Below are 25,680 nucleotides of genomic sequence, written 5' to 3'. Positions count from 1 at the left end.
AAAGATAAAAGCTAGGAGCTAGTTAACAGTGGAATATAAGGAATTTGTTCATTGCCAAGCTATCAAGATAAGAAATAATTGACTTTTTAAAAATATTTTAACATATGGGTGCCTGGGTGGCTCAGTGGGTTGGGCTGCTGCCTTCGGCTCAGGTCATGATCTCAGGGTCCTGGAATCGAGTTCCGCATCAGGGTCTCTGCTCGGCAGGGAGCCTGCTTCCTCCTCTCTCTCTCTGCCTGCCTCTCTGCCTGCTTGTGATCTCTCTCTGTCAAATAAATAAATGAAATTTAAAAAAATATATTTTAACACAAATTATTTATATTTTTGTATAATTATATTAAAGATGTATGTTATGTAGTTTTATATATTCTAATGTATAATTTTATATATTAAGTATATAACATATATATAAGTATATATATAACATTTATGTTATATATATTTGTACTTACATTATTTATTTGTACTTACATTATTATTACTTGCATATATTTTTATACGTGTTTACTTATATTCTACTTATATATGTTTTACTTTTGTAATATGACTGCTAAATATGGTATGACTGCTAGTTAATCCTTTAACCTTGAGAAAATTACCAGTGTTTGAAAGTACAAAATTTGTATATATTATGAAGTACTAGAAAATGGGAAATCTAGGTAGTTGATGTGTTATTTTAGTATAATGTTGTACAGTGGGGTAATATAAATACTTGTTAATTTATGAAGAGCCCTCTTAAAGCTAATTAGGAATAAACTGAATTAAATCAGTATTTTTTTTGTCCTTTCATTATTAATTCACATGGGCTATATTTGAGGATATTTTGGTGATTCTTAAAATGTAAAGATACTAACTGTGTTATAGCCTAATGAGAAATAGGCTAATCTAATACATAATTTTCAACTTTTGCCTGTATATTTTTTGTGAATTAAGTTTTTTTTCTTTCCTTAAAGAAATTGAATTCTCCTACGTTGTCTGTTAATAGTGAAGGATTTATACCTATGCTGGCCAAGTTAGATGATTGTATAACATATATCTCATCACATGTAAGTCATGGGATTTCTGTATGTTTTTAAGAAATCTTAACATCCCTATTATATCATTTCTTATGCTATAAAGTAACTATTTCTTCTGAAGGGAAAAATATATCTGTAGTATACTTGAAGAAAGACTGTAGTAAATTCTTAGACATTGTCAGTAGTGATATAAAAAAGTACTTCAGTTGCTAAGGCAATCCCTGGAGTAGAAAGAGATCCTAGCTGACACTATTCTATCCCACCTAAAAGGACGAGTGATTTTCAGGCTGTTGACTTCCTATTGTTTTAGATACTTCTTTGACAAACAAAAAATGTTACTTGGGAGGAAATAAAGGAACAGGCCCTTTCATTTAATCAGCCTCTTTCTGTGCCCCAAGGATTTATAGCTGTTTAGGTTTCCCCCACTATATGAAAGTAGAATGTTCCTATGAAACTTTTTGTAAGCCAAAGTGGCATAAAGTGAAGAAGCAGTTAACATTTCAGAAAAGTGAAAATCCTCTGTGGATTTCTTTTGGTTAGTGAAAACAGGTACTATTTTAGGTCTTTTGTAAAAGCCATATGGCTTAAAGTGAACTTTGGTTGGGTGGGTATGAGGGAAGGGGCAGTGTGTATTTGTCTTTGCTGAGCTTACAATCTGTATAAGACCATATAAAGGACGGGTTTGTTTTCATTGTTTACTTTACCTGTTTTTGTTTCCTCTTTGTAAATCTTTCCCTTTCCTTTACAGCCAAATTTTAAAGATTATCCTGTATATTTGCTGAAGTTTAAGCAATGTCTTTCTAAAGCTTTGCACCTTATGAAGACATACACTGTGAACATACTACAAAACCTCACAAATCAGTTATTAAAAAGGGTGAGTTAACTGGTGAAGTGTTTTTTCTCTTCTTTTTCTTTTTTAATTCATTTATCTTTCATAATCTAAGTGTGAGATTAGTACTCAGTACTCTAAAAACATTTTTTTACCTTTTGTTAAATAATAATATCTGTTTTATTTATAATAGAAAAAATGGCTGTATTATTTCTGTCCACCAGAATCTTATTTTCAAAGAATATTTAATAGTACTGTATGGTAAATAATAAGATTTAAACTATTTGTCACTTAAAACATTTTCTTATCTAATTCATAAAAATATTGGAAGGAAATACACCAAAATGATAAAAAGTGGTTCTGTCTTAGAGGTGGGATTACATACGATGGAGACTTTGAATTTTTTTCTTTATGTATGATAGCTAATTTTCTGTGTTTAGCAAATATATTTTTATTGAGTGACTTCTCAAGGCTTGGCATTGTACTGGGAACCATACAGTAGCGAGAGTGAGCCAGCAAGGTCCCTGTGTTCATGGTCCTTAACATTCAGGAGAAGTAATCAGTGAAGAAGGAAACAAATTAGTCAATTACAGATGGAAGGAGCAAGCTAGGTGGAAATTGAGTGGAGTGTTATGTTAGAAAATTAAGAGTAGAGGGGCGTGCGGGTGGCTTGGTGGGCTAAACCACTGCCTTCGGCTCAGATCATGATCTCAGAGTCCTGGGATCAAACCCTGCATCAGGCTCTCTGCTCAGCGGGGAGCCTGCTCCCCCTACCCCGTCTGCCTGCCTCTCTGCCTACTTGTAATCTCTCTCTCTGTCAAATAAATAAAATCTTAAAAAAAAAAAAAAAGAATTAAGAGTAGAGCTGGCTAAGATGATCTTTAAACACATTTCTTTCATAAGAAAATAAAAACAAAGATTATGCGTTCTATTTTTTAAGCTCACTTTCTAAAGAACATGGAATCTTTTCTTGAACTCTCAGTTCAAAGCCACTGATTTTGGGGTTGCAGTTTATAGTTCACATTGCTCTTAGCTGATATGAAGGCCAGACTATATAATTTTTCTATTTTGTAAAATTTTTAAAAAGTTTAGGAAATTAATACCTAATCAGTACTAGTACCTACTGTGTACTAGTAGCTAGTACTTTACTATTGAGCTGCATAAAACCTTTATGAACACACACACACACACACACACACTTAAAGATTTTATTTATTTATTTGACAGCACAGCAGAGGGACTGGGAGAGGTAGAAGCAGGCTCCCCACTGAGCTGGGATCCTGATGTGGGGCTTGATTCCAGGACCCTGGGATTATGACCTGAGCTGAAAGCAGATGCTTAACCACCTGAGCCACCCAATTGCCCTTTATGAGTATATATTATCACCATTTAATGGATGCCCTGAATCTCAGAGAGGTCCAGTAATTTGACCAATATCCTATTTTCAGTAAGTGACTGAGCATGAGTCTGAATAAGTCTGTTTACTACCAAAAATCATGTAACTCGGGTAGATTTTAATGATAAACAGGAAGGAGATGACAGCTCCACATAAGTATTTCTCATTTGTAGCAATAATACTAATATATAATTTCTTCTTGAGATTTTTCTCTTTAAGCTTTTGGTTGGTATATAGGCCAAGCAGTAGCTGTTTGGAATGTTTGATGTCACATTTTCTGAATAATTATTTGTTTGCTAATTATCTTCCTTCCTTCCCCTTCCCCATGTCTCTTTAGGATCCTGCATCCATACCTAGTGCAGACAATGCCTTCACATTATTTTATGTGAAATTTCGAGCTGCTGCTCCCAAAGTCAGAGTAAGTCTATTGACATAAATAGGATATTGCTATGAAGTTTATTTAGCCAGCCCTTTTGAAGTTCTCCTGTATGTTAGACCCTTTGCTTATACCAGAAATGAACACTAGTGAAAGGTAGGCATTGCCCTTCTACAGTGTGATGTCTTAAGGGCACGGAGCAGGAAACACCTAGCTCTTCTATGATGCTCAGGGAAGGCGTCTAGATGGATGTGATATTTGAGCTCAAAGAGCTCAGATTTATAGTGGGCTTGAGGGGATTGATAAGGGTGATTTATACAGCGAGAACAATATGTATAGGGACAGTTGTAGACATGTATTTTGAGAGAACTTGTAACTTGTTATGATCAAAACACAGACATTAATAGCATCCAGTTGGGAAAAAAGACAGGAAAGACTGTAGGCATCATTTCACAAGGGGTACCACATGTCATGCTAATTCAGGAAAAGTGAACAACTAGTGAAGTATTTTATTGTATTTGTTTATTTATGTTAAAGATTTATTTAGTTAGAGTGAGCAGTCGGCGGGGGAGGGACATGGGGGAGAGAATGTCCATCAGATTCCCTGCTGAGTGCGGAGCTTGATGTGGGGCTCCAATAAGTGAAGTTTTTTAAACAGAATGATTTGGTCAGATTTACCATTTCTTTTGATTTAATGATGTGCTATGAAGAATGGATTATGGTGAAAAGAGTTTTGAGACAGGGAGGTCTGATGAGCAAGGAAGATTTTTCAGTAGTCCATGGGAAATAGGGGTTGATCAAGCGTTGGTAGTGTATTCTTGAGGCGGGGAACATGTGCCTAATTTATTCTCCTTAGCACAGTGCCTGGTACATAAAGGAATGCACTAAATATTTATCTTGATTGAGTGATTGGAAATGGAGGGTGCAGAAAGTAGGTATATGTGTTAATATTTATGCATTTAAGATATCCAAGATACAGTTGACTGGAGCTGGCACATTTATCTTTTTTCTACTCATTGTGAAGGTACTAGAAAGAGTAGTCTACTTTTGTTGCCTCCAACTCTCTTGCTATTTCTCTCGAGAGTCAGTTGAAGGATTTTTTTTCTTTAATTTAAATTTTAGTTAGTTAACATATAGTGCAGTGTTGATTTCTGGAGTAAAATTTACATATAACACAGTGCTTGTGAGAAGTGCCCTTTTTAATACCTATCACCTGCCTAGCTCTTTCCCCATCCACCTCCCTCCCATCAACTGTCTATTTGTTCTCTATCATTAAGAGTCTCTTATGTTTCCTTCTCTCTCTCTTTTCTTTTCCCCCTTCCCATATATGCATCTGTTTTCTTTCTTCTATTCCACATATGAGTGAGATTATACAGTATTTGTCTTCTATCTGACTGACTGACTTCGCTGGGCATTATTTCACTCTAGCTCCAATCATGTCATTGTAAATGGCAAGATTTCATTTCTTTTGATGGCTGAGTAGTACTCCATTTTATGTATATACCACATCTTCTTCATCCATTCATCAGTCGGTGGACGTTTGGGCTCTTTCCATAGTTTAGCTATTGTTGATAATGCTGTTATAAACATCAGGGGGCATGTATCCCTTTGAATCTGTATTTTTGTATCCTTTGGGTAAATACCCAATAGTCCAGTTGCTGGATTGGAAGGTAGTTCTATTTTTAATTTTTTGAGGAACCTCTATACTGTTCTCCCGAGTGGCTGTACCAGTTTGCATTCCCACCAACAGTGTAAGAGGGTTCCTCTTTCTCTGTATCTTTGTGTCTCTTAGCCATCTGGGTGTCTTCTTTGGAAAAGTGTCTGTTCTTGTCTTCTGCCCATTTCTTAATCTGGTTTATTGGTTTTTTTGTGTGTGTGCAGAAGCTTTTTATCTTTTTTTTTTTTTTAAGATTTTATTTTATATTTATTTGACGGAGAGAGAGTTGGCGAGAGAGGGAATACAGGCAGGGAATACAGGCGAGGGAGAAGCAGGCTCCCCACCGAGCAAGGAGCCAGATGCAGGGCTTGATTCCAGGACCCTGGGATCATGACCTGAGCCGAAACCAGACGCTTGACAACTGAGCCACCCAGGTGCCCCCAGAAGCTTTTTATCTTAATGAAGTCCTATTAATTCATTTTTGCTTTTTTATCCCTTGCCTCCAGAGATGTATCTAGTAGGAAATTGCTATGGCTGAGGTCAGGGAGGTTGCTGCCTGTGTTCTCCTCTAGGATTTTGATGGTTTCCTGTCTCACATTTAGGTCTTTCATCCATTTTGAATTTTTTCTGTATGATGTAAGAAAGTGGTCCATTTTCATTCTTCTGCATGTTGCTGTCCAGTTTTCCTAGCACCAATTGTTGTAGAGACTGTCTTTTATCCAATAGATATTCTTTCCTGCTTTTTTGAAGTTTAGTTGACCATAATAGTTATGGACCCAGTTCTGGGTTCTCTATTCTGTTCCATTGATCTATGTGTCTGTTTTTGTGCCAGTCCCATACTATCTTGATGACTACAGCATTGTAATATAGCTTGAAATCCAGAATTGTGATGCCTCCAGTTTTGTTTTTCAGAATTGCTTTGGCTATTTGGGGTCTTTGGTGATTTCTTACAAATTTTAGGATTGTTTGTTCTAGCTCTGTGAAAAATGTTGGAATTTTGATAGCGATTGCATTAAATGTGTAGATTCCTTTGGGTAGTAAAGATATTTTAGCAATGTTTTTTCTTCTAATTCATGAGAATGGAATGCTTTTCCATTTTTTTGTGTCTTCTTCAGTGTCTTTTGTAAGTGTTCTATAGTTTTCAAAGTACAGATCTTTTACCTCTTTATTTAGGTTTATTCCTAGGTATCTTACTGTTTATGGTACAGTTGCAAGTTGGATTGATTCCTTGATTTCTTTTTCTGCTGTTTCATTATTGGTGTATAAAAATGCAACAGATTTTTGCACACTGATTTTACATTCTGCAGCTTTGCTGAATTCATGTATACCTAGAAATTTTTTGGCAATCTTTTGGGTTTTCTATGTAGGGTATCATGTTGTCTGCAGATAGTGAAAGTTTGACTTCTTTCAACAGATTTGGATGCCTTTTATTTCTTTTTGTTGTCTGATTGCTGAGACTAAGACTTCTTTTACTATGTAAAATAGTAATGGTGAGAGTGGACATCGTTGTCTTGTTCCTGATCATATGGGGAAAGGCTCTCAGTTCCCCATTGAGGATGATGTTAGCCATGGGTCTTTCATATGTGGTCTTTATGATGTTGAGGTATATTCCATCTATCCCTGCTTGTTGAGGTTTTTATCAGGAAAGGATGCTATGTTTTGTCAAATATTTTTCAGGATCATATGGTTCTTATCCTTTGCTTCATTAATATGGTATATCACAACGATTCATTTGTGAATATTGAACCACTGCTGGAGCCCAGGAATAAATCCCACTTAATTTTGGTGAATAGTTCTTTTAATGTACTGTTGAATTTGATTTGCTAGTATTTATTGAAAATTTTTCCATCTGTGTTCATCAGGGATATTGGGATCATCAGGGATATTCTCCTTTTTAGTTGGGTATTTGTCTGGTTTAATATCACACTAATGCTGGCTTTGTAGAATGAGTTTGGAACTTTTCCTTCCATTTCTATTTTTTGGAACAGTTTGAGAAGAATAGGTAGGTATTAGCTCTTCTTCACATGCCTGGTAGGATTCCCCTGGGAAGCCATTTGGCCCAGGACTTGTTCGTTAGGAGATATTTTTTTTTTTGTAAAGATTTTATTTATTTATTTGACAGATGGAGATCACAAGCAGGCAGAGAAGCAGGCCGAGGGAGGAGGAAGCAGGCTCCCTGCTGAGCAGAGAGCCCAATGTGGGGCTCGATCCCAGGACCCTGGGATCATGACCTGAGCCGAAGGCAGAGGCTTTAACCCACTGAGCCACCTAGACGCCCCGATTTTTTTTTAAAGATTATTTATTTATTTATTTATTTGACAGACAGAGATCACAAGTAGGCAGAGAGGCAGGCAGAGAGAGAGGGGGAAGCAGTCTCCCTGCTGAGCAGAAGCCTTATGTGAGGCTCGATCCCAGGACCCTGGGATCATGACCTGAGCTGAAGGCAGAGGCTTGAACTCACTGAGCCACCCAGGCACCCCCATTGGTAGATTTTTTAAAAGATTTTTATTTATTTATTTGATAGACAGAGAGAGATCACAAGTAGGCAGAGAGGCGGGCAGAGGGGGGGGGGAAGCAGGCTCCCTGCTGAGCAGAGACCCCCGATGTGGGACTCGATCCCAGGACCCTGAGATCATGACCTGAGCTGAAGGCAGAGGCTTAAACCACTGAGCCACCCAGGCGCCCCCCATTGGTAGATTTTTGATTACAGATTCAATTTCTTTGCTGGTCATTGGGTCTGTTCTAATTTTCTACTTCTTCCTGTTTCAGTTTACTAGTTTGTAAGTTTCCAGGAATTTACCCATTTCTTCCTGATTGCCTGGAAAGATATTCATAGTATTCTCTTATAATTGTTTGTATTTATGTGGTGTTGGTTGTGATCTCTTCTCTTTCATTCATGATTTTATCTGTTTGGTTTATTTCTGTCTTTTCTTTCTTTCTTTCTTTTTTTTTTTTTGATAAGTCTGGCTAGGGATTTATCAGTTTTCTTAATTAGGAACCAGCTCTTAATTTTGTTCATTCATTCTGCTGTTTTGTTTGTTTGTTTCTATTGAATTATTTATTTCTGCTCCAGTCTCCTTATCCTTCTTCTGCTGGCGTTAGGCTTTATTTGCTGTTCTTTTCTAGCTCCTTTGGGTGTAAGTTAGGTTGTATATTTGAGACTTCTCTTACTTCTTTTTTTTTGAGGCTTCTCTTACTTCTTGAGATAGGCCTGTATTGCATTGTACTTCCCTGTTAGGACTGCCTTTGCTGCTTCCCAAAGGTTTTGGACTGTTGTGTTTTCATTTTCATTTGCTTCTATGTGCTTTTAAATTTTCTGGGTAACGCATTCATTCTTTAGTAGGATGTTCTTTAACCTCTGTGTGTTTGAGGTCTTTCTAAATTTTTCCTTGTGGTTTACTTCATGTTTCATAGCTTTGTGGTCTGAAAATATGCATGGTATGATCTCAATCTTTTTGTACTTGTTGAGGGCTGATTTGTGACTGAGTATGTGATCTGTTCTGGAGAATGTGCCATGTGTACTTGAAAAGAATGTGTACTCTGCTGCTTTAGGATGAAATGTTCTGAAACTGTTAAGAGTGTCATTCAAAGCCTTTGTTTCCTTGTTGATTTTCTGCTTAGATGATTAGTCCAATTCTGTATGTGGGGTGTTAAGTTCCCTACTGTTATTATATTATTATCAAAGAGTTTCTTTATATTTATCATTAATTGATTCATATATTTGGGTGCTTCCAAGTTGGGGGCATAAATATTTACAGTTGGTAGATCTTCTCAATGGATAGACCTCTTAATTATGATATAACACCCTTCTTCATCTCTCATCATAGTTTTTATTGTAAAATCTAGTTTGTTTGATATAAGTGTGGCTACTCTGGCTTTCTTTTGATGTCCATTAGCATGATAGAAGGTTCTCTATCCCCCTACTTTCAAACTGCAGGTGTCTTTAGGTCTAAAATGAGTCTCTTGGAGACAACATATAGATAGGTCTTGGTTATTTTTTTTTTACCCATTCTGATGCCCTGTGTCTTTTGATTGGAGCATTTAGTCCATTTACATTCAGAGTGATCATTTTTAATTTTTTATTTATTTTTATTTATTTTATTTATTTGAGAGAGAGAGAATAACCAGTAGGGAGGGGCATAGAGAGAGAGAGCAAGAGACAGAGGCAGACTTCCTGCTAAGCAGGAAGCCTGACATGGGGCTTGATCCTAGGTCCTGGAGATATGACCCGAGCCCAAGGCAAACACTCAACTGACTGAGCCACCCAGGTGCCCCTAAATTCACAGTTCTTTTTTTTTTTTTTTAAAGATTTTATTTATTTATTTGACAGAGCGAGATCACAAGCAGGCAGAGAGAGGAGGAAGCAGGCTCCCTGCTGAGCAGAGAGCCCGATGCGGGCCTCGATCCCAGGACCCTGAGATCATGATCTGAGCCGAAGGCAGTGGCTTAACCCACTGAGCCACCCAGGCGCCCTAAATTCACAGTTCTTATTGAAAGATTTGAATTTAATGTCATTGTGTTACTTGTAGAGTTGGTGTTTCTGGTGATGTTCTCTGGTCCTTTATAGAGTTTGTTGCTTTTGGTCTTCTTTTCCTCCACTCAGAGAGTCCCTTAAATTTTCTTGCAGGGCTGATTTATTGGTTATGAACTGCTTTAGTTTTTGTTTGCCTGGGACACCCTTTATGTCTCCTATTGTGAATGACAGCCTTGTTGGATAAAGAATTCTTGGCTGCATATTTTTCTTATTTTAGCACATTGAATATTTTCCGCAACTCTTCTGGTCTGCTAAGTGTCTGTGGACAGATCTGCTTGATCTGCTTGAGCTGTCCTCCCTTGTAGGTTAAGGACTTTTTTCCTATTGCTGCTTTCAAGATTCTTTCCTTGTCTGTGTATTTTGTGAATTTGACTATAATATACGTTGGCAATGGCCAGCTTTTGTTGAATTTAATGGGAGTTTTCTGTGCTGCTTAGATTTTGATGTCTGTGTCCTTCCCCAGATTAGGGAAATTTTCAGCTATAATTTGTTTGAATAAACAGCCTCCTCTTTTTTCTCTCGCTTTGTCTTCTGGGACTCCTAGGATATGAATGTTAATATGTTTTAATAAGTTGCTGAATTTCCTCAGTCTGCCTTTCTTTCCTTCTTCTTTTTAGCTTCATTATTTTTCATAATTTTTTCTTTTCTATCACTGAGTCACTTTTCTGATTCGTCCATCCTTGTTTTTATCTTTTAATTTTAATTTTGGTCTGACTAGCTTTTAGTTCATTTATTTCTGCAGGAAGGGATTCTCTGGTGTCTGCTATGCTTTTTTCGAGGGCAGCTGTGTTCTAATAATTGTAGTTTTAAATTATAGTTCAAACATCTTACTTTTATCTGTGTTGATTAAATTCTTGGCCTTGAGTTCTATTTCCTATTCTTTCTTTTGGGGTCGATTTCTCCATCTTGTAATTTTGTCTGGAAAAGAAAAGAAGAAAGAAAAAAAAAAAAAAAGCAAAAACCCAAACAAAGAAAAAAACCAAAAAAAACAAATAAACTAGATCCTGTGTGTGTTTTGGTCTGTTTGTAAAAGAATCTATGTCCCAAAATAAAAGAATAAAGAAAATGAAAATAAACAAAAAATTAGAAATATATGTATAAATAAAAATTTAAAAATTAACAATAAAAGATAAGGACTTGAAAAAGAAAATAAATGAAAAATAAATAAATAAAGAATAAAAGTGAAAAAAGAAGCGAGATTCTATTTCTGCAAGAGCTGAAGCTTTGCAGTCCTCTGTGATCAGTAAACTTGGGCAGTGAGTTTGTGCTTGTCATCTGGGGGTAGTGGGCCAGGGCCTCCTGCCCTGCTTCTCAAGTGGACTTGTTTTAAAGGAAATGTGTGTCCAGGGTGCAGGAGGCTTGGTGTATGCCGCTCCAGCTTCCTCTAGGTATACTGTTTTGCTCCCTGAAGGCACTGACGGAAAGGATGAATACAGTGGTGCCTCGGTCTTGGCTGAAAGTCTGTGTTCTTATTCTTCAGTGAGCCCTCACAGAATAGCAGTCAGTCACCACTCTTTGTGTTTGGTTTCCCTCTGAACCCTGTGTTCACCATGCCTGTGTCTGAGCTTTTTTATCTCAGGGGTGTGGCTTAGTTTCAAAACTCCAAAATTTTAGGAACTCCTCTGGTGTATACCTGTGCTGTTCTCCTGGGGAGGGTCTTGCCCTGCTTTTGTCATTTGCTGGCAGGTCCCAGGAAAGTGGTCACATGACTGCATAGTTGCTCACAGTTTATGGCAAAACAGAGTAGAAAGCTGATACCAAGACCCACTGCTCTTGCTCCTATTCCTGGAAACAGTGGTGCCACCCTTTCTTCTTGTGACCCAGGCGATCTTCAGACCCAGATGTCACTGCTGGGATTCTGCCCACTTTGCCACCTGAGCATCTTGAAGCCAGGCACGTCCCCCATGGTAGAGAACTTCTAAAAGTTCAGATTGTGCTGTGCTGCTTCTAATACTTTGCAGTAGACGCAGTAAACAGTCTCCCTCCTCCTTACCAACAGCTATATCTTCCCCAAGTCAACTCTCTGCACCTCCTGCCTTTCCAGAGGAGGTTGCTTTTCTTCTTGTAGATTCGTAGTGTTTGTTCTCTCAGACCTCCAGTTGATTTCTTGTGTGTTCAGAATGACTTGATGACTATTAAGCTGTGTTTGAGGGTTGAGACAAGCTTAGGATCTCCCTACTCCTTAACATCTTGACATCTTAACTCCTCCCTCACTTTTTTGTTTTTTGAAATAAGAGACACTTGGTCTTATTTATAGAAGATACAGGAGAATAGTGGTTCATTGATGGTATAAGGTTTAGCTTGTGCCTGATTGTTGCTTTTGCTTAGTAATCAAATACCAGTGGTAAAAATTTGATTAGAAAAGAAGTGGTATAGATAAGTGTGATATAGCTCAGTGTGGTAGATAAATATAAAGTTACTGTATAATTATCAGCAGCTTTCTTACATGTCACTTACCAATGGTAGTCAATGAATACATGCAATGGAGTCCTATTTGTATTAGTGACAGCATGAAATACTTACCTAGAAATAACTCTACTGGAAATACAAGGATGAAGAAAATGACAAAACTAGACAGAAAATTTTAAGAGATTGAATAAATGATAAGCTTCTCTTTTTCCTGATCAAGGAGACTTAATTATTTATTTTTTTAAAAGGTATTATTTGTTTATTTGTCAGAGCAAGTGAGAGCAGGGGCAGGGAGGGGGAACTGCAGACAGAGGGAGAAGCTGGCTCCCCCCTGATCAAGGAGCCCAATGCGGGGCTCAGTCCCAGGACCCTGGGATCATGACCTGAGCTGAAGGCAGAGACTTAGCTGACTGAACCACCCAGGCATCCCGAGACTTTAATTTTTTAAATGTCAGTTCCTCCTAATATAAGTCATCATCAAATATAATCTTTTTTTTTTTTTTTTAAGATTTTATTTATTTATTTGACAGAGAGAAATCACAAGTAGACGGAGAGGCAGGCAGAGAGAGAGAGAGGGAAGCAGGCTCCCCGCTGAGCAGAGAGCCCGATGCGGGACTCGATCCCAGGACCCTGAGATCATGACCTGAGCCGAAGGCAGCGGCTTAACCCACTGAGCCACCCAGGCGCCCCATCATCAAATATAATCTTAACAGAAATCCAGTGGAATTTCTTTCTGGATGATGCGAAAATTTATCTGGTATACTAAATAAGCAAGACTAATTATACAAGTAAATTTGAAAAATACATTGATACTGATTCAAGAATTTATTGATGGATCATTGGGGTGAGAAATTCTACAACTTGATATAAAAAAGATCAGTCTTAAAGAGGAAGGGTTAGAGTTTTCTACATAGTATTGAGAAGATTTGCTGAGTATTTGGGGGAAAAAGTAAACTCTATAAACTTTATAGCATTACCAAAATACACTCTAAGTGAACTAAAGAGTTAAATGTAAAAATTAGCAGGGGAAAAAAAAAAAACCCTCGCAGAAATTACGGGAAAAAATTACAGAGTAAAAGATTCAGGATATAAAAATTACATTTTCTGAATTTTAGATAGCCAAAGAAAAGCAGAAAGTAGGATGTTTGCAACAGATAAGTGAGAAGGTTAATATTTTTTAATGTACTAAGAGTACTTCTAGCTCAGTAAGAAAGATGAATATCTGATATATAAATGACCAGATTTTGCAAAGAAAATGCAAATGGTTCATTAAATATGAGTGCATCTGTAGCCTCAGTGGAGAAAATGTGCAGTTTAAGGTTAGATGCCCTTTTTTTTTTTTTGGTCAAGACAATGGCAGATTAAGTTGTAGCAGTCAGTCCTTTTGAGGTTTTGGTGAGGGAGACAGTACTACTGACAGGGAGGTAAATCAATTCCTTTTTCAAAAAACATTTTAGGAGAATGGAGCAAAAGCCCCTATGAGTATTAATCTCTTTTGTTGGGGATCTCCAGCTGGGAAATAGGTACTGTTATTATACCTGCTTTATATGGTACAAAGTGGAAACTCAGAGAAGTGAGCCCACTCTCCTGAGCTCAGACAGCTCCTGGGGAGCTGATACCCATACCCTCTAGTTTCATTCCAGGCCCAGAGCTCCTAACCACTGGACTTTTCTTCTCAGGAAACAGTCTAGATGTCTAACACATCTAGATGGTACATTTGTCCAAAGGTATATTATGTAGCCATTTAAAATAATGTTTTAAATAATAATAATAATAATAAGTCATCAAGTGTTTATTAGGTGCCAGACACTGTGCTAATAAGGCTTTCCATATGTTTTCATCTGATGTTAAGTAGGATGATGTTTTGGAATATAATTTTTATTTTATTTTATTTTTTTTCTTTTTCCAATTTATTTATTTTCAGAAAAACAGTATTCATTATTTTTTCACCACACCCAGTGCTCCATGCAAGCCATGCCCTCTATAATACCCACCACCTGGTACCCCAACCTCCCACCCCTCCACCACTTCAAACCCCTCAGATTGTTTTTCAGAGTCCACAGTCTTTCATGGTTCACCACCCCTTCCAAATTACCCAAAAGCACATACCCTCCCCAATGTCCATAACCCTACCCCCCTTCTCCCAACCCCCCTCCCGCCAGCAACCCACAGTTTGTTTCGTGAGATTAAGAGTCACTTATGGTTTGTCTCCCTCCCTATCCCATCTTGTTTCATGGATTCTTCTCCTACCCACTTAAGCCCCCATGTTGCATCACTACTTCCTCATATCAGGGAGATCATATGATAGTTGTCTTTCTCCGCTTGACTTATTTCGCTAAGCATGATACGCTCTAGTTCCATCCATGTTGTCGCAAATGGCAAGATTTTGTTTCTTTTGATGGCTGCATAGTTTCCATTGTGTATATATACCACATCTTCTTGATCCATTCATCTGTTGATGGACATCTAGGTTCTTTCCATAGTTTGGCTATTGTGGACATTGCTGCTATAAACATTCGGGTGCACGTGCCCCTTTGGATCACTACGTTTGTATCTTTAGGGTAAATACCCAGTAGTGCAATTGCTGGGTCATAGGGCAGTTCTATTTTCAACACTTTGAGGAACCTCCATGCTGTTTTCCAGAGTGGTTGCACCAGCTTGCATTCCCACCAACAGTGTAGGAGGGTTCCCCTTTCTCCGCATCCTCGCCAGCATCTGTCATTTCCTGACTTGTTGATTTTAGCCATTCTGACTGGTGTGAGGTGATATCTCATTGTGGTTTTGATTTGTATTTCCCTGATGCCGAGTGATATGGAGCACTTTTTCATGTGTCTGTTGGCCATCTGGATGTCTTCTTGGCAGAAATGTCTGTTCATGTCCTCTGCCCATTTCTTGATTGGATTATTTGTTCTTTGGGTGTTGAGTTTGTTAAGTTCTTTATAGATTTTGGACACTAGTCCTTTATCTGATATGTCGTTTGCAAATATCTTCTCCCATTCTGTCAGTTGTCTTTTGGTTTTGTTAACTGTTTCCTTTGCTGTGCAAAAGCTTTTGATCTTGATGAAATCCCAAAAGTTCAGTTTTGCCCTTGCTTCCCTTGCCTTTGGCGATGTTCCTAGGAAGATGTTGCTGCGGCTGAGGTCGAAGAGGTTGCTGCCTGTGTTCTCCTCAAGGATTTTGATGGATTCCTTTCTCACATTGAGGTCCTTAATCCATTTTGAGTTTATTTTTGTATGTGGTGTAAGGAAATGGTCCAATTTCATATTTCTGCACGTGGCTGTCCAATTTTCCCAACACCATTTATTAAAGAGGCTGTCTTTTTTCCATTGGACATTCTTTCCTGCTTTGTCAAAGATTAGTTGACCATAGAGTTGAGGGTCTATTTCTGGGCTCTCTGTTCTGTTCCATTGATCTATGTGTCTGTTTTTGTGCCAGTACCATGCTGTCTTGATGATGACAGCTTTGTAATAGAGCTTGAAGTCCGGAATTGTGATGCCACCAACTTTGGCTTTCTTTTTCAATATCCCTTTGGCTATTTGAAGTCTTTTCTGGTTCCATATAAATTTTAAAATTATTTGTTCCATTTCTTTGAAAAAGATGGATGGTACTTTGATAGGAATTGCATTAAATGTGTAGATTGCTTTAGGTAGCATAGACATTTTCACAATATTTGCTCTTCCAGTCCATGAACATGGAACATTTTTCCATTTCTTTGTGTCTTCCTCAATTTCTTTCATGAGTACTTTATAGTTTTCTGAGTATAGATTCTTAGCCTCTTTGGTTAGGTTTATTCCTAGGTATCTTATGGTTTGGGGTGCAATTGTAAATGGGATTGACTCCTTAATTTCTCTTTCTTCTGTCTTGTTGTTGGTGTAGAGAAATGCAACTGATTTCTGTGCATTGATCTTATATCCTGACACTTTACTGAATTCCTGTACAAGTTCTAGCAGTTTTGGAGTGGAGTCTTTTGGGTTTTCCACATAGAGTATCATATCATCTGCGAAGAGTGATAATTTGACTTCTTCTTTGCCGATTTGGATGCCTTTAATTTCCTTTTGTTGTCTGATTGCTGAGGCTAGGACTTCTAGTACTATGTTGAATAGCAGTGGTGATAATGGACATCCCTGCCGTGTTCCTGACCTTAGTGGAAAAGCTTTCAGTTTTTCTCCATTGAGAATGATATTTGCGGTGGGTTTTTCATAGATGGCTTTGATGATATTGAGGTATGTGCCCTCTATCCCTACACTTTGAAGAGTTTTGATCAGGAAGGGATGCTGTACTTTGTCAAATGCTTTTTCAGCATCTATTGAGAGTATCATATGGTTCTTGTTCTTTCTTTTATTGATGTGTTGTATCACATTGATTGATTTGCGGATGTTGAACCAACCTTGCAGCCCTGGGATAAATCCCACTTGGTCGTGGTGAATAATCCTTTTAATGTACTGTTGAATCCTATTGGCTAGTATTTTGGTGAGAATTTTCGCATCTGTGTTCATCAAGGATATTGGTCTATAGCTCTCTTTTTTGATGGGATCCTTGTCTGGTTTTGGGATCAAGGTGATGTTGGCCTCATAAAATGAGTTTGGAAGTTTTCCTTCCATTTCTATTTTTTGGAACAGTTTCAGGGGAATAGGAATTAGTTCTTCTTTAAATGTTTGGTAAAATTCCCCCGGGAAGCCGTCTGGCCCTGGGCTTTTGTTTGTTTGGAGATTTTTAATGACTGTTTCAATCTCCTTACTGGTTATGGGTCTGTTCAGGCTTTCTATTTCTTCCTGGTTCAATTTTGGTAGTTTATATGTTTCTAGGAATGCATCCATTTCTTCCAGATTGTCAAATTTGTTGGTGTAGAGTTGCTCATAGTATGTTCTTATAATAGTTTGTATTTCTTTGGTGTTAGTTGTGATCTCTCCTCTTTCATTCATGATTTTATTTATTTGGGTCCTTTCTCTTTTCTTTTTGATAAGTCTGGCCAGGGGTTTATCAATTTTATTAATTCTTTCAAAGAACCAGCTCCTAGTTTGGTTGATTTGTTCTATTGTTTTTTTGGTTTCTATTTCATTGATTTCTGCTCTGATCTTTATGATTTCTCTTCTCCTGCTGGGCTTAGGGTTTCTTTCTTGTTCTTTCTCCAGCTCCTTTAGGTGTAGGGTTAGGTTGTGTACCTGAGACCTTTCTTGTTTCTTGAGAAAAGCTTGTACCGCTATATATTTTCCTCTCAGGACTGCCTTTGTTGTGTCCCACAGATTTTGAACCGTTGTATTTTCATTATCATTTGTTTCCATGATTTTTTTCAATTCTTCTTTAATTTCCTGGTTGACCCATTCATTCTTTAGAAGCATGCTGTTTAGTCTCCATTTATTTGGGTTCTTTCCTCTTGTGGTTGAGTTCTAGCTTCAGAGCATTGTGGTCTGAAAATATGCAGGGAATGATCCCAATCTTTTGATACCGGTTGGGTCCTGATTTAGGACCGAGGATGTGATCTATTCTGGAGAATGTTCCATGTGCACTAGAGAAGAATGTGTATTCTGTTGCTTTGGGATGAAATGTTCTGAATATATCTGTGATGTCCATCTCATCCAGTGTATCATTTAAGGCCTTTATTTCCCTGTTGATCTTTTGCTTGGATGATCTGTCCATTTCAGTGAGGGGAGTGTTAAAGTCCCCTACTATTATTGTATTATTGTTGATGTGTTTCTTTGATTTTGTTATTAATTGGTTTATATAGTTGGCTGCTCCCACGTTGGGGGCATAGATATTTAAAATTGTTAGATCTTCTTGTTGGACAGACCCTTTGAGTATGATATAGTGTCCTTCCTCATCTCTTATTATAGTCTTTGGCTTAAAATCTAATTGATCTGATATAAGAATTGCCACTCCTGCTTTTTTCTGATGTCCATTAGCATGGTAAATTCTTTTCCACCCTCTCACTTTAAATCTGGAGGTGTCTTCGGGCTTAAAATGAGTTTCTTGGAGGCAACATATAGATGGGTTTTGTTTTTTTATCCATTCTGATACCCTGTGTCTTTTGATTGGGGCATTTAGCCCATTAACATTCAGGGTATCTATTGAGAGATATGATTTTAGTGCCATTGTATTGCCTGTAAGGTGACTGTTACTATATATTGTCTCTGTTCCTTTCTGATCTACCACTTGTAGGCTCTCTCTTTGCTTAGAGGACCCCTTTCAGTATTTCCTGTAGAGCTGGTTTGGTGTTTGCAAATTCTTTCAGTTTTTGTTTGTCCTGGAAGCTTTTAATCTCTCCTTCTATTTTCAGTGATAGCCTAGCTGGATATAGTATTCTTGGCTGCATGTTTTTCTCGTTTAGTGCTCTGAAAATATCATGCCAGCTCTTTCTGGCCTGCCAGGTCTCTGTGGATAAGTCAGCTGCCAATCTAATACTTTTACCATTGTATGTTACAGACTTCTTTTCCCGGGCTGCTTTCAGGATTTGCTCTTTGTCACTAAGGCTTGTAAATTTTACTATTAGGTGACGGGGTGTGGGCCTATTCTTATTGATTTTGAGGGGCGTTCTCTGAACCTCCTGAATTTTGATGCTCGTTCCCTTTGCCATATTGGGGAAATTCTCCCCAATAATTCTCTCCAGTATACCTTCTGCTCCCCTCTCTCTTTCTTCTTCTTCTGGAATCCCAATTATTCTAATGTTGTTTCGTCTTATGGTGTCACTTATCTCTCGAATTCTCCCCTCATGGTCCAGTAGCTGTTTGTCCCTCTTTTGCTCAGCTTCTTTATTCTCTGTCATTTGGTCTTCTATATTGCTAATACTTTCTTCTGCCTCATTTATCCTAGCAGTGAGAGCCTCCATTTTTGATTGAACCTCATTAATAGCTTTTTTGATTTCAACTTGGTTAGATTTTAGTTCTTTTATTTCTCCAGAAAGGGCTTTTATATCTCTGGAGAGGGTTTCTCTAATACCTTCCATGCTTTTTTCAAGCCCGGCTAGAACCTTGAGAATTGTCATTTTGAACTCTAGATCTGACATATTACCAATGTCTGCATTGATTAGGTCCCTAGCCTTCGGTACTGCCTCTTGTTCTTTTTTTTGTTGTGAATTTTTCCGCCTTGTCATTTTGTCCAGCTAAGAGTATATGAAGGAGCAAGTAAAATACTAAAAGGGTGGCAACAATCCCAGGAAAATGTTTTAACCTAATCAGAAGACATCCCAAATCGTGAGGGGGGATTTCTCCCCCCTCACGATTGGGTGAGGGGAGATTTCTCCCCCCTCACTATTGGGTGAGGGATCTCCTCTGATTGGGATCTCTTCTGATTGGGATCTCCCAATCTCTTCTGATTGGGTTCTCTTCTGATTTGGGGATAAAAAGAGGTTCAAAAAGAAAGAAAGAAAAAAAAAGAATTAAAAAAAGAGATTGAATTAAAAATTCAATCAAGAATTAAAAAAAGAATTAAAAAAAGAGATTGAAGAGATTGGGATCTCTTCTGTTTTGGGGATACAAAGAGGTTCAAAAATAAAGAAAGAAAAAAAAGAATTAAAAAAAACAAAAAAAGTATAAAAAAGAAAAAATATACGTATATATAGTATATAAACTAGTTAAAAAACGTTAAAAAAGAAAAGGGTAAAAGTTTAAAAAAAATTTTAGCAGAAGAAGAGAAAAAAAATGAAAAAAAAAATTAAATTAACTGCAAGACTAAAAAATCACAGGGAGAAAGCCATGAGTTCCGTGGTTTGTTTTCTCCTCCTCTGGAATTCTGCTGCTCTCCTTGGTATTGAAACTGCACTCCTTGGTAGGTGAACTTGGTCTTGCCTGGATTTCTTGTTGATCTTCTGGGGGAAGGGCCTGTTGTAGTGATTCTCAAGTGTCTTTGCCCCATGCGGAATTGCACTGCCCTTAGCAGGGGCCGGGCTGAGTGATCCGCTCGGCTTTGCTTTCAGGAGCTTTTGTTCCCTGAGCGCTTTCCGTAGAGTTCCAGAGGACGGGAACACAAATGGCGGCCTCCTGGTCTCCGGCCCGGAGGAGCCGAAAGCCCGGGGTCCCGCTCCCCAGTGTGCCCTCAGCGAACAGCTCCTAGTAACTCCCGTCTGCCCAACTTCCGGCCGCGCTCCGAGCTCACTGAGCCCGTGACTGGCTCAAGGCAACACCGAGCTGCGAGGTTACTGTCGGCTCTGTCTCTGTAGCCGGCTTTCCCGTTCCAATATCCGCAAGCTCTGCAACACTCAGACACCCCCGATCCTTCTGTGACCCTGCGAGACCCGAGGCCACGCTGACCCCGCGTGGGCTTCGCCCCGGTTTAGCCTCTGGAGCGATGTCCCTCAGTGGCACAGACTTTTAAAAGTCTCGATTTTGTGCTCCGTTGCTCCGCCGCTTGCCGGGAGCCGGCCCCTCCCCCCGGGGTCTATCTTCCCGTCGCTTTGGATTCACTTCTCCGCCAGTCCTACCTTTCAGAAAGTGGTTGTTTTTCTGTTTCTAGAATTGCTGTTCTTCTTCTCTTCGATCTGCCGATGGATTTGCAGGTGTTTGCACTCTTGAGATAAGCTCTCTAGCTGATCTCCTGCTAGCTGAAGTAGTCTCAGCCTGCTACTTCTCCGCCATCTTGACTCCTCCCCCTATAATTTTTATTTTTATTTTATTTTTTATTTTTTATTTTTTGAGTTTTTTTTCCAATTTGGAATATAATTTTTTGAAAGCAGATAATCATGTTGAATGTATAATTCCAGATTTTTTTTATTGTTTGTTTGTTTTTAAATATAGTAACTATAGTGTATACAAAAAGTGAAAGATATTCTAAAATATTAGTTGTGGTTATTTTATGGTATTATAGGTGACTTTAAAAAAAAAAAGATTTTTTATTTTTTTATTTGACAGAGATCACAAGTAGGCAGAGAGGCAGGCAGAGAGAGGAGGAAGCAGGCTCCCCACTGAGTGGAGAGCCCGATGCAGGGCTCTATCCCAGGACCCTGGGATCATGACCTGAGCTGAAAGCAGAGGCTTTAACCCACTGAGCCACCCAGGCGCCCCTGTATTTACAGGTTTTCTAACATTAGCCTGTATTAATTAAAATCAGGAAGTAATTAAAAGTATAACTAAAACAGATATATTTTAATATACTTTTATTTTGCAGACTCTTATCGAACAAATAGAACAGCGATCTGAAAAAATACCTGAGTGAGTACCTAGAAGTTCTTCAAACTACCTTCTTCTTGATGTGGTCCTGGTATTTTCTGAGCAATTACCTTTCATTCTATGCAGACTTTTTCTTGTAGCACATAACTTATTTTGGGAAAAGTTTGTAGACCTGACTTTGAGTTTGCAAGGCATCTTTTTTTCCCATAGCAGTATTTTCTTTTAATTTCAACGTTGTAATATCTTTCTGTACTCTTGGGAGATAAATCTTTCTTTAAAAGAATAAAAATTAATAGCTTTTGAACCACACTTCATTATGGTTTGTTTTTTCTTTTCATACATAAATATTTCTAGTATTTAATGTGGGCAAATGAGGGGTGACCTTATCACTTTAGAGGTTTTGAAATCCTTTCTGGAATTTAAGATCAGATTTAATTTCCATATCTGAAATGAGAAATTTATACTCTAATCTCATTCGCTTTTCATCAGATACCAACAACTGCTAAATGACATCCATCAGTGTTACCTTGACCAGCGGGAGCTCCTTTTGGGCCCTAGCATCACTTGTACTGTAACAGAGTTAACAAGCCAGAATAATAGAGATCATTGTGCCTTGGTAAGCTCCAGCTAGTTTTGATTGATGTTAAACCTTCTTCTAAAATATTTTGGTCTTTGAAGCTGTATTTGGGTAAATAAGTTTGGATCCCATATCAACAAGCTTTTAGAGAATTTTTCTTTCAGTTATGAGGAATCAAGTAATTAACATTCAGCTTATCAAAATAATCTCATTTTTATCTTGTTTTTGAAGAATGAAGATTCACGAACAAGTATTACTCCTTGAAAGATGAAGTTTCAGAGTTTGTGGATTTATACTGATGATTTAATTTAGCTTTTGCTGAAGAAGTGCTTTTTTTGTTTAGCAATTTTAATACATACTATAGAACAATACATAAAGATTGTTTTATTAAATACCCCTCTTAAACTAGAAGAGTATTTTCACTGTCAAAAGTTTAGAAAATAAAAGAAGAAAATAAAAATGAGCCATATTCACATTTTGCCATAAACCATTGTAAACCAAGCAATTTCTGTTTTTCAGTGGGTTGTTTTATGAATATATGTGCATAATCTTAGTGCAAATAGAGTATTTGTTTTATTAATAAATGCTGGAATCATTGTGTGTCTTTAACTGTACGTAATGTGTGTTTATCTCCTACAGATTCGTAGTGGCTGTGCCTTTATGGTCCATGTATGCCAGGATGAGCACCAACTTTACAATGAATTTTTCACAAAGCCAACATCAAAATTAGAGTAGGTGGTACACAAACTCTTGTTTTTAAGTTTTAATATGCTAATGATCATTGTGGCTTATTATATTATAGGAGTATTTTAAAATTAACTGCAAAGTGTTTTAACTTTTATGAGTGTGTGAACAGAATATTATTGGATGGAAAGTGTTTATTTTAAAATAAATGTGCAATATAAAGGCCAACATGCTTTTATAATATATCTATGGAGACAATGTGGTATGACAGTAAGAAGCCTATATTGGAAACTAAGTCTTGGCAATGTATATCCCTTTATCTCCACCTAGTATTCTAATTCCTTATAGTTAAAAAATTGTTCTAATTAGTGAAAGACACTTAAAAATACAGACACTATTTAATACCTTTTCCTTATTTTTCTCAAAATGTCTTTTCAGCGCCTGTGTTAGTCACTTTTGATTTCTTCATGTTGGTGATTTTGACTCTTAGAAAGATTCCAAGATTATAACTTTTATAATGAAGAAGAGTCAATGTATCTTATAGTTTTGATTAGATTGATCACTTTTGGTGAAATGCTATGTATAGAAGAGTACTATGGACAGTATGAAGAATATAGACAACTTAAGTCTTTCTTTTCAGATGTTTAAAATTGTCAAAAACACTTGTATGTTCAAGTACTCTGAGTTTTATCTAAGTCCAAGTATTAAAGAATTTTCAGTTCATCTTTCCTAGGGACAATGTTACATTTGATTCACAAATGATGTAGAATATAAAAGAATAATTATATCAACCATAATATTTGTTATCATGTTTTAAAGGACCTATATAAAGTATGGCTGAAATAAGTAAAGTTGTAATAAATTGACATAAATTGATATTTGGCCACGGCAGCTGCTTTGGAGTGACTGCTGAATGCTTATGGATTTTGCGCTTTTAAAGCAAAGAAAGATCTACAGTATTATTTTCACCCTTTGATTTCTCATTAAATAGTGTTCCCATGCATGATTTTCCAGTAGATTTTTATTTTTATTGGCTAGAAGAAATCAATGATGCCTTTTAAACCATTAGAAAAATCATGAAGATTACTACTTATAACCATGTTTTATTCTTTCATTTTAGTGAACTTTTGGAGAAACTGTGTGTGTCATTGTATGATGTCTTCAGGCCATTGATCATTCATGTTATTCACTTAGAAACTCTGTCAGAACTTTGTGGGATTCTTAAAAATGAGGTGCTTGAAGATCATGTACAGAACAATGGTAAATAATAATTAGAAATGATAATTTCAAAAGTTTTAAAAATTATATCTGTGGCTCAATGAATTTCAAAACCCTCTATTCTTTACCCCATTCACCTATATAAATTTATTATTTTTATAGCCTGGTTTGATGCCTTTTAAAATAAAGATACACCTTATTTTTTGACTAGGTTCAAATTAAATGGGAAAAGAATTTTAAGATCTGGGCAAAATTGGTAGTAAAATTATCGTTCACTTTTCTTTCTGGCATCTGTCAGAGAGAACTGTCAGTTTTGAGCTAGACATTTTTAATACATTCTTACCAAAATACCTGAAGCCATTGACTATATTGCATACTTTTAATTTAAAAACAAGAATTATTTTAGTGTATGTATATAATAATGACTTATCTTTTTTGAAATTACAAATAAAATGAATTTTTTGGAAAACTCTAACCATCTGATACATTCTTTAATATTTGATTCTGTTGTCATAGAAAACATGACTTAAGTAACTTTAAAAAAACCCTTCAAGTAATTATTTTAGTGGCAGAAATTATTGTTCTCACTTTGACTTTCTTTAGGAGACACTAGGTTTGTTATGTTTCCAGAGTTTCTTATTCTGCTGCATTTAGTTATTCTAAGATGTGCATTTTCTTACATATTAATGCCTCTGAATTAAATTAATTTGAATATTTATGTTTTTATATCGTATCTCCAACTCCCCAGCTCTTGGAAAGTTGTTACAGAATTAATGGTTTGTCTTAACACTGATGGCATCTTAGGAATGCAGACATTCTATATGAACTTATACTTTGTTTTAATTTTTTACTCATATTTCTTTGTGGAAACCTTAATAAGTCATTTAATATTTGTGGGACTCCATTTATTTGTAAAATTGGGATGATAACCCAACGAATAAGCTGCCCAACTGTCTCTTAGGATTGGTCTGAAGCTGAATGAGATAACTTTTAACAAGCATGAAACACTTTAAAATTCAGACTTTATTATTCATGTTAATAATAAAAATAATATCACAGAGTGTCAGAAAAAGGGTATAAGGGCAAATTTCTTTCCCAATTTTAAATTTGAGGAAATTGAAAGACATTTAATTAAGTTTTTCTGAGGTCATTGAGTCATACTGAAATAGAATGCAGCCACAGTCCCAGAGGCAAAAATGCTTCCTACTACTGCTGGACACTTGAGTAATATTTTTGCTTGTTTAAAGAAAATATTTTTCTAAATATAAAGGAATGGATGATTATACTTTTTTATCAGCTGAACAACTGGGAGCATTTGCAGCTGGAGTAAAGCAGATGTTAGAAGATGTACAAGAGCGCCTTGTCTACAGAACCCACATCTACATTCAGACAGACATCACGGGGTACAAACCTGCTCCTGGAGATCTGGCATATCCTGATAAGTTGGTGATGATGGAGGTAGGGTTCTCTTATTTGATCTTGATCTCTCCCATACACCTTTTGGATGTTTCGTACTAGTAAAAATAGGATTTTTCTTTTTAATTCTCATTCAAGATGTAAAATCAAGATAAACTTGCCATAAAGTCACAGGAAATAAAATTTAAAAAAATTAAACAACATAATCTGTTAGGTTCTTTTTCCTTCAAGTTGTATTTTGTAATTCATTTCCCTCCCCTTTTGTAGGAAATAGGTGTTCTCAGGTTTTTGTTTGTTTGTTTGTTTTTGTTTTAAGATTTATTTATTTACTTTAGAGAGAGAGAGAGTGTGCTCATGCATGAGCATGGGGCAAAAGGGCAGAGGGAGAGGGAAAGGGAGAATCTCAAGCAGACTCCCACCTGATCATGGAGCATGACATCAGGCTTAATCCCACGACTCTGAGGTCACAA

General features: G+C 37.1%; 1 protein-coding gene across 2 annotated transcripts in view; it reads left to right on the top strand.

The window, feature by feature from the left end:
- The window catches only part of COG3 (component of oligomeric golgi complex 3), an 81,094-nt gene that overhangs the window by 16,706 nt on the left and 38,708 nt on the right, over window positions 1-25,680 (top strand). For both annotated transcript variants that reach the window (XM_044249755.1, XM_044249756.1), the window contains exons 6-13: window positions 954-1,046; window positions 1,765-1,890; window positions 3,579-3,659; window positions 21,314-21,357; window positions 21,805-21,931; window positions 22,532-22,623; window positions 23,697-23,836; window positions 25,092-25,252. In XM_044249755.1, the coding sequence (XP_044105690.1) occupies window positions 954-1,046; window positions 1,765-1,890; window positions 3,579-3,659; window positions 21,314-21,357; window positions 21,805-21,931; window positions 22,532-22,623; window positions 23,697-23,836; window positions 25,092-25,252 (864 nt within the window). The remainder of the gene's footprint in view (window positions 1-953; window positions 1,047-1,764; window positions 1,891-3,578; window positions 3,660-21,313; window positions 21,358-21,804; window positions 21,932-22,531; window positions 22,624-23,696; window positions 23,837-25,091; window positions 25,253-25,680) is intronic.

Source organism: Neovison vison, chromosome 5, assembly GCF_020171115.1.
Source record: "Neovison vison isolate M4711 chromosome 5, ASM_NN_V1, whole genome shotgun sequence".
NCBI lineage: Eukaryota > Metazoa > Chordata > Mammalia > Carnivora > Mustelidae > Neogale > Neogale vison.
This window is presented reverse-complemented; position numbering and strand designations above follow the sequence as displayed.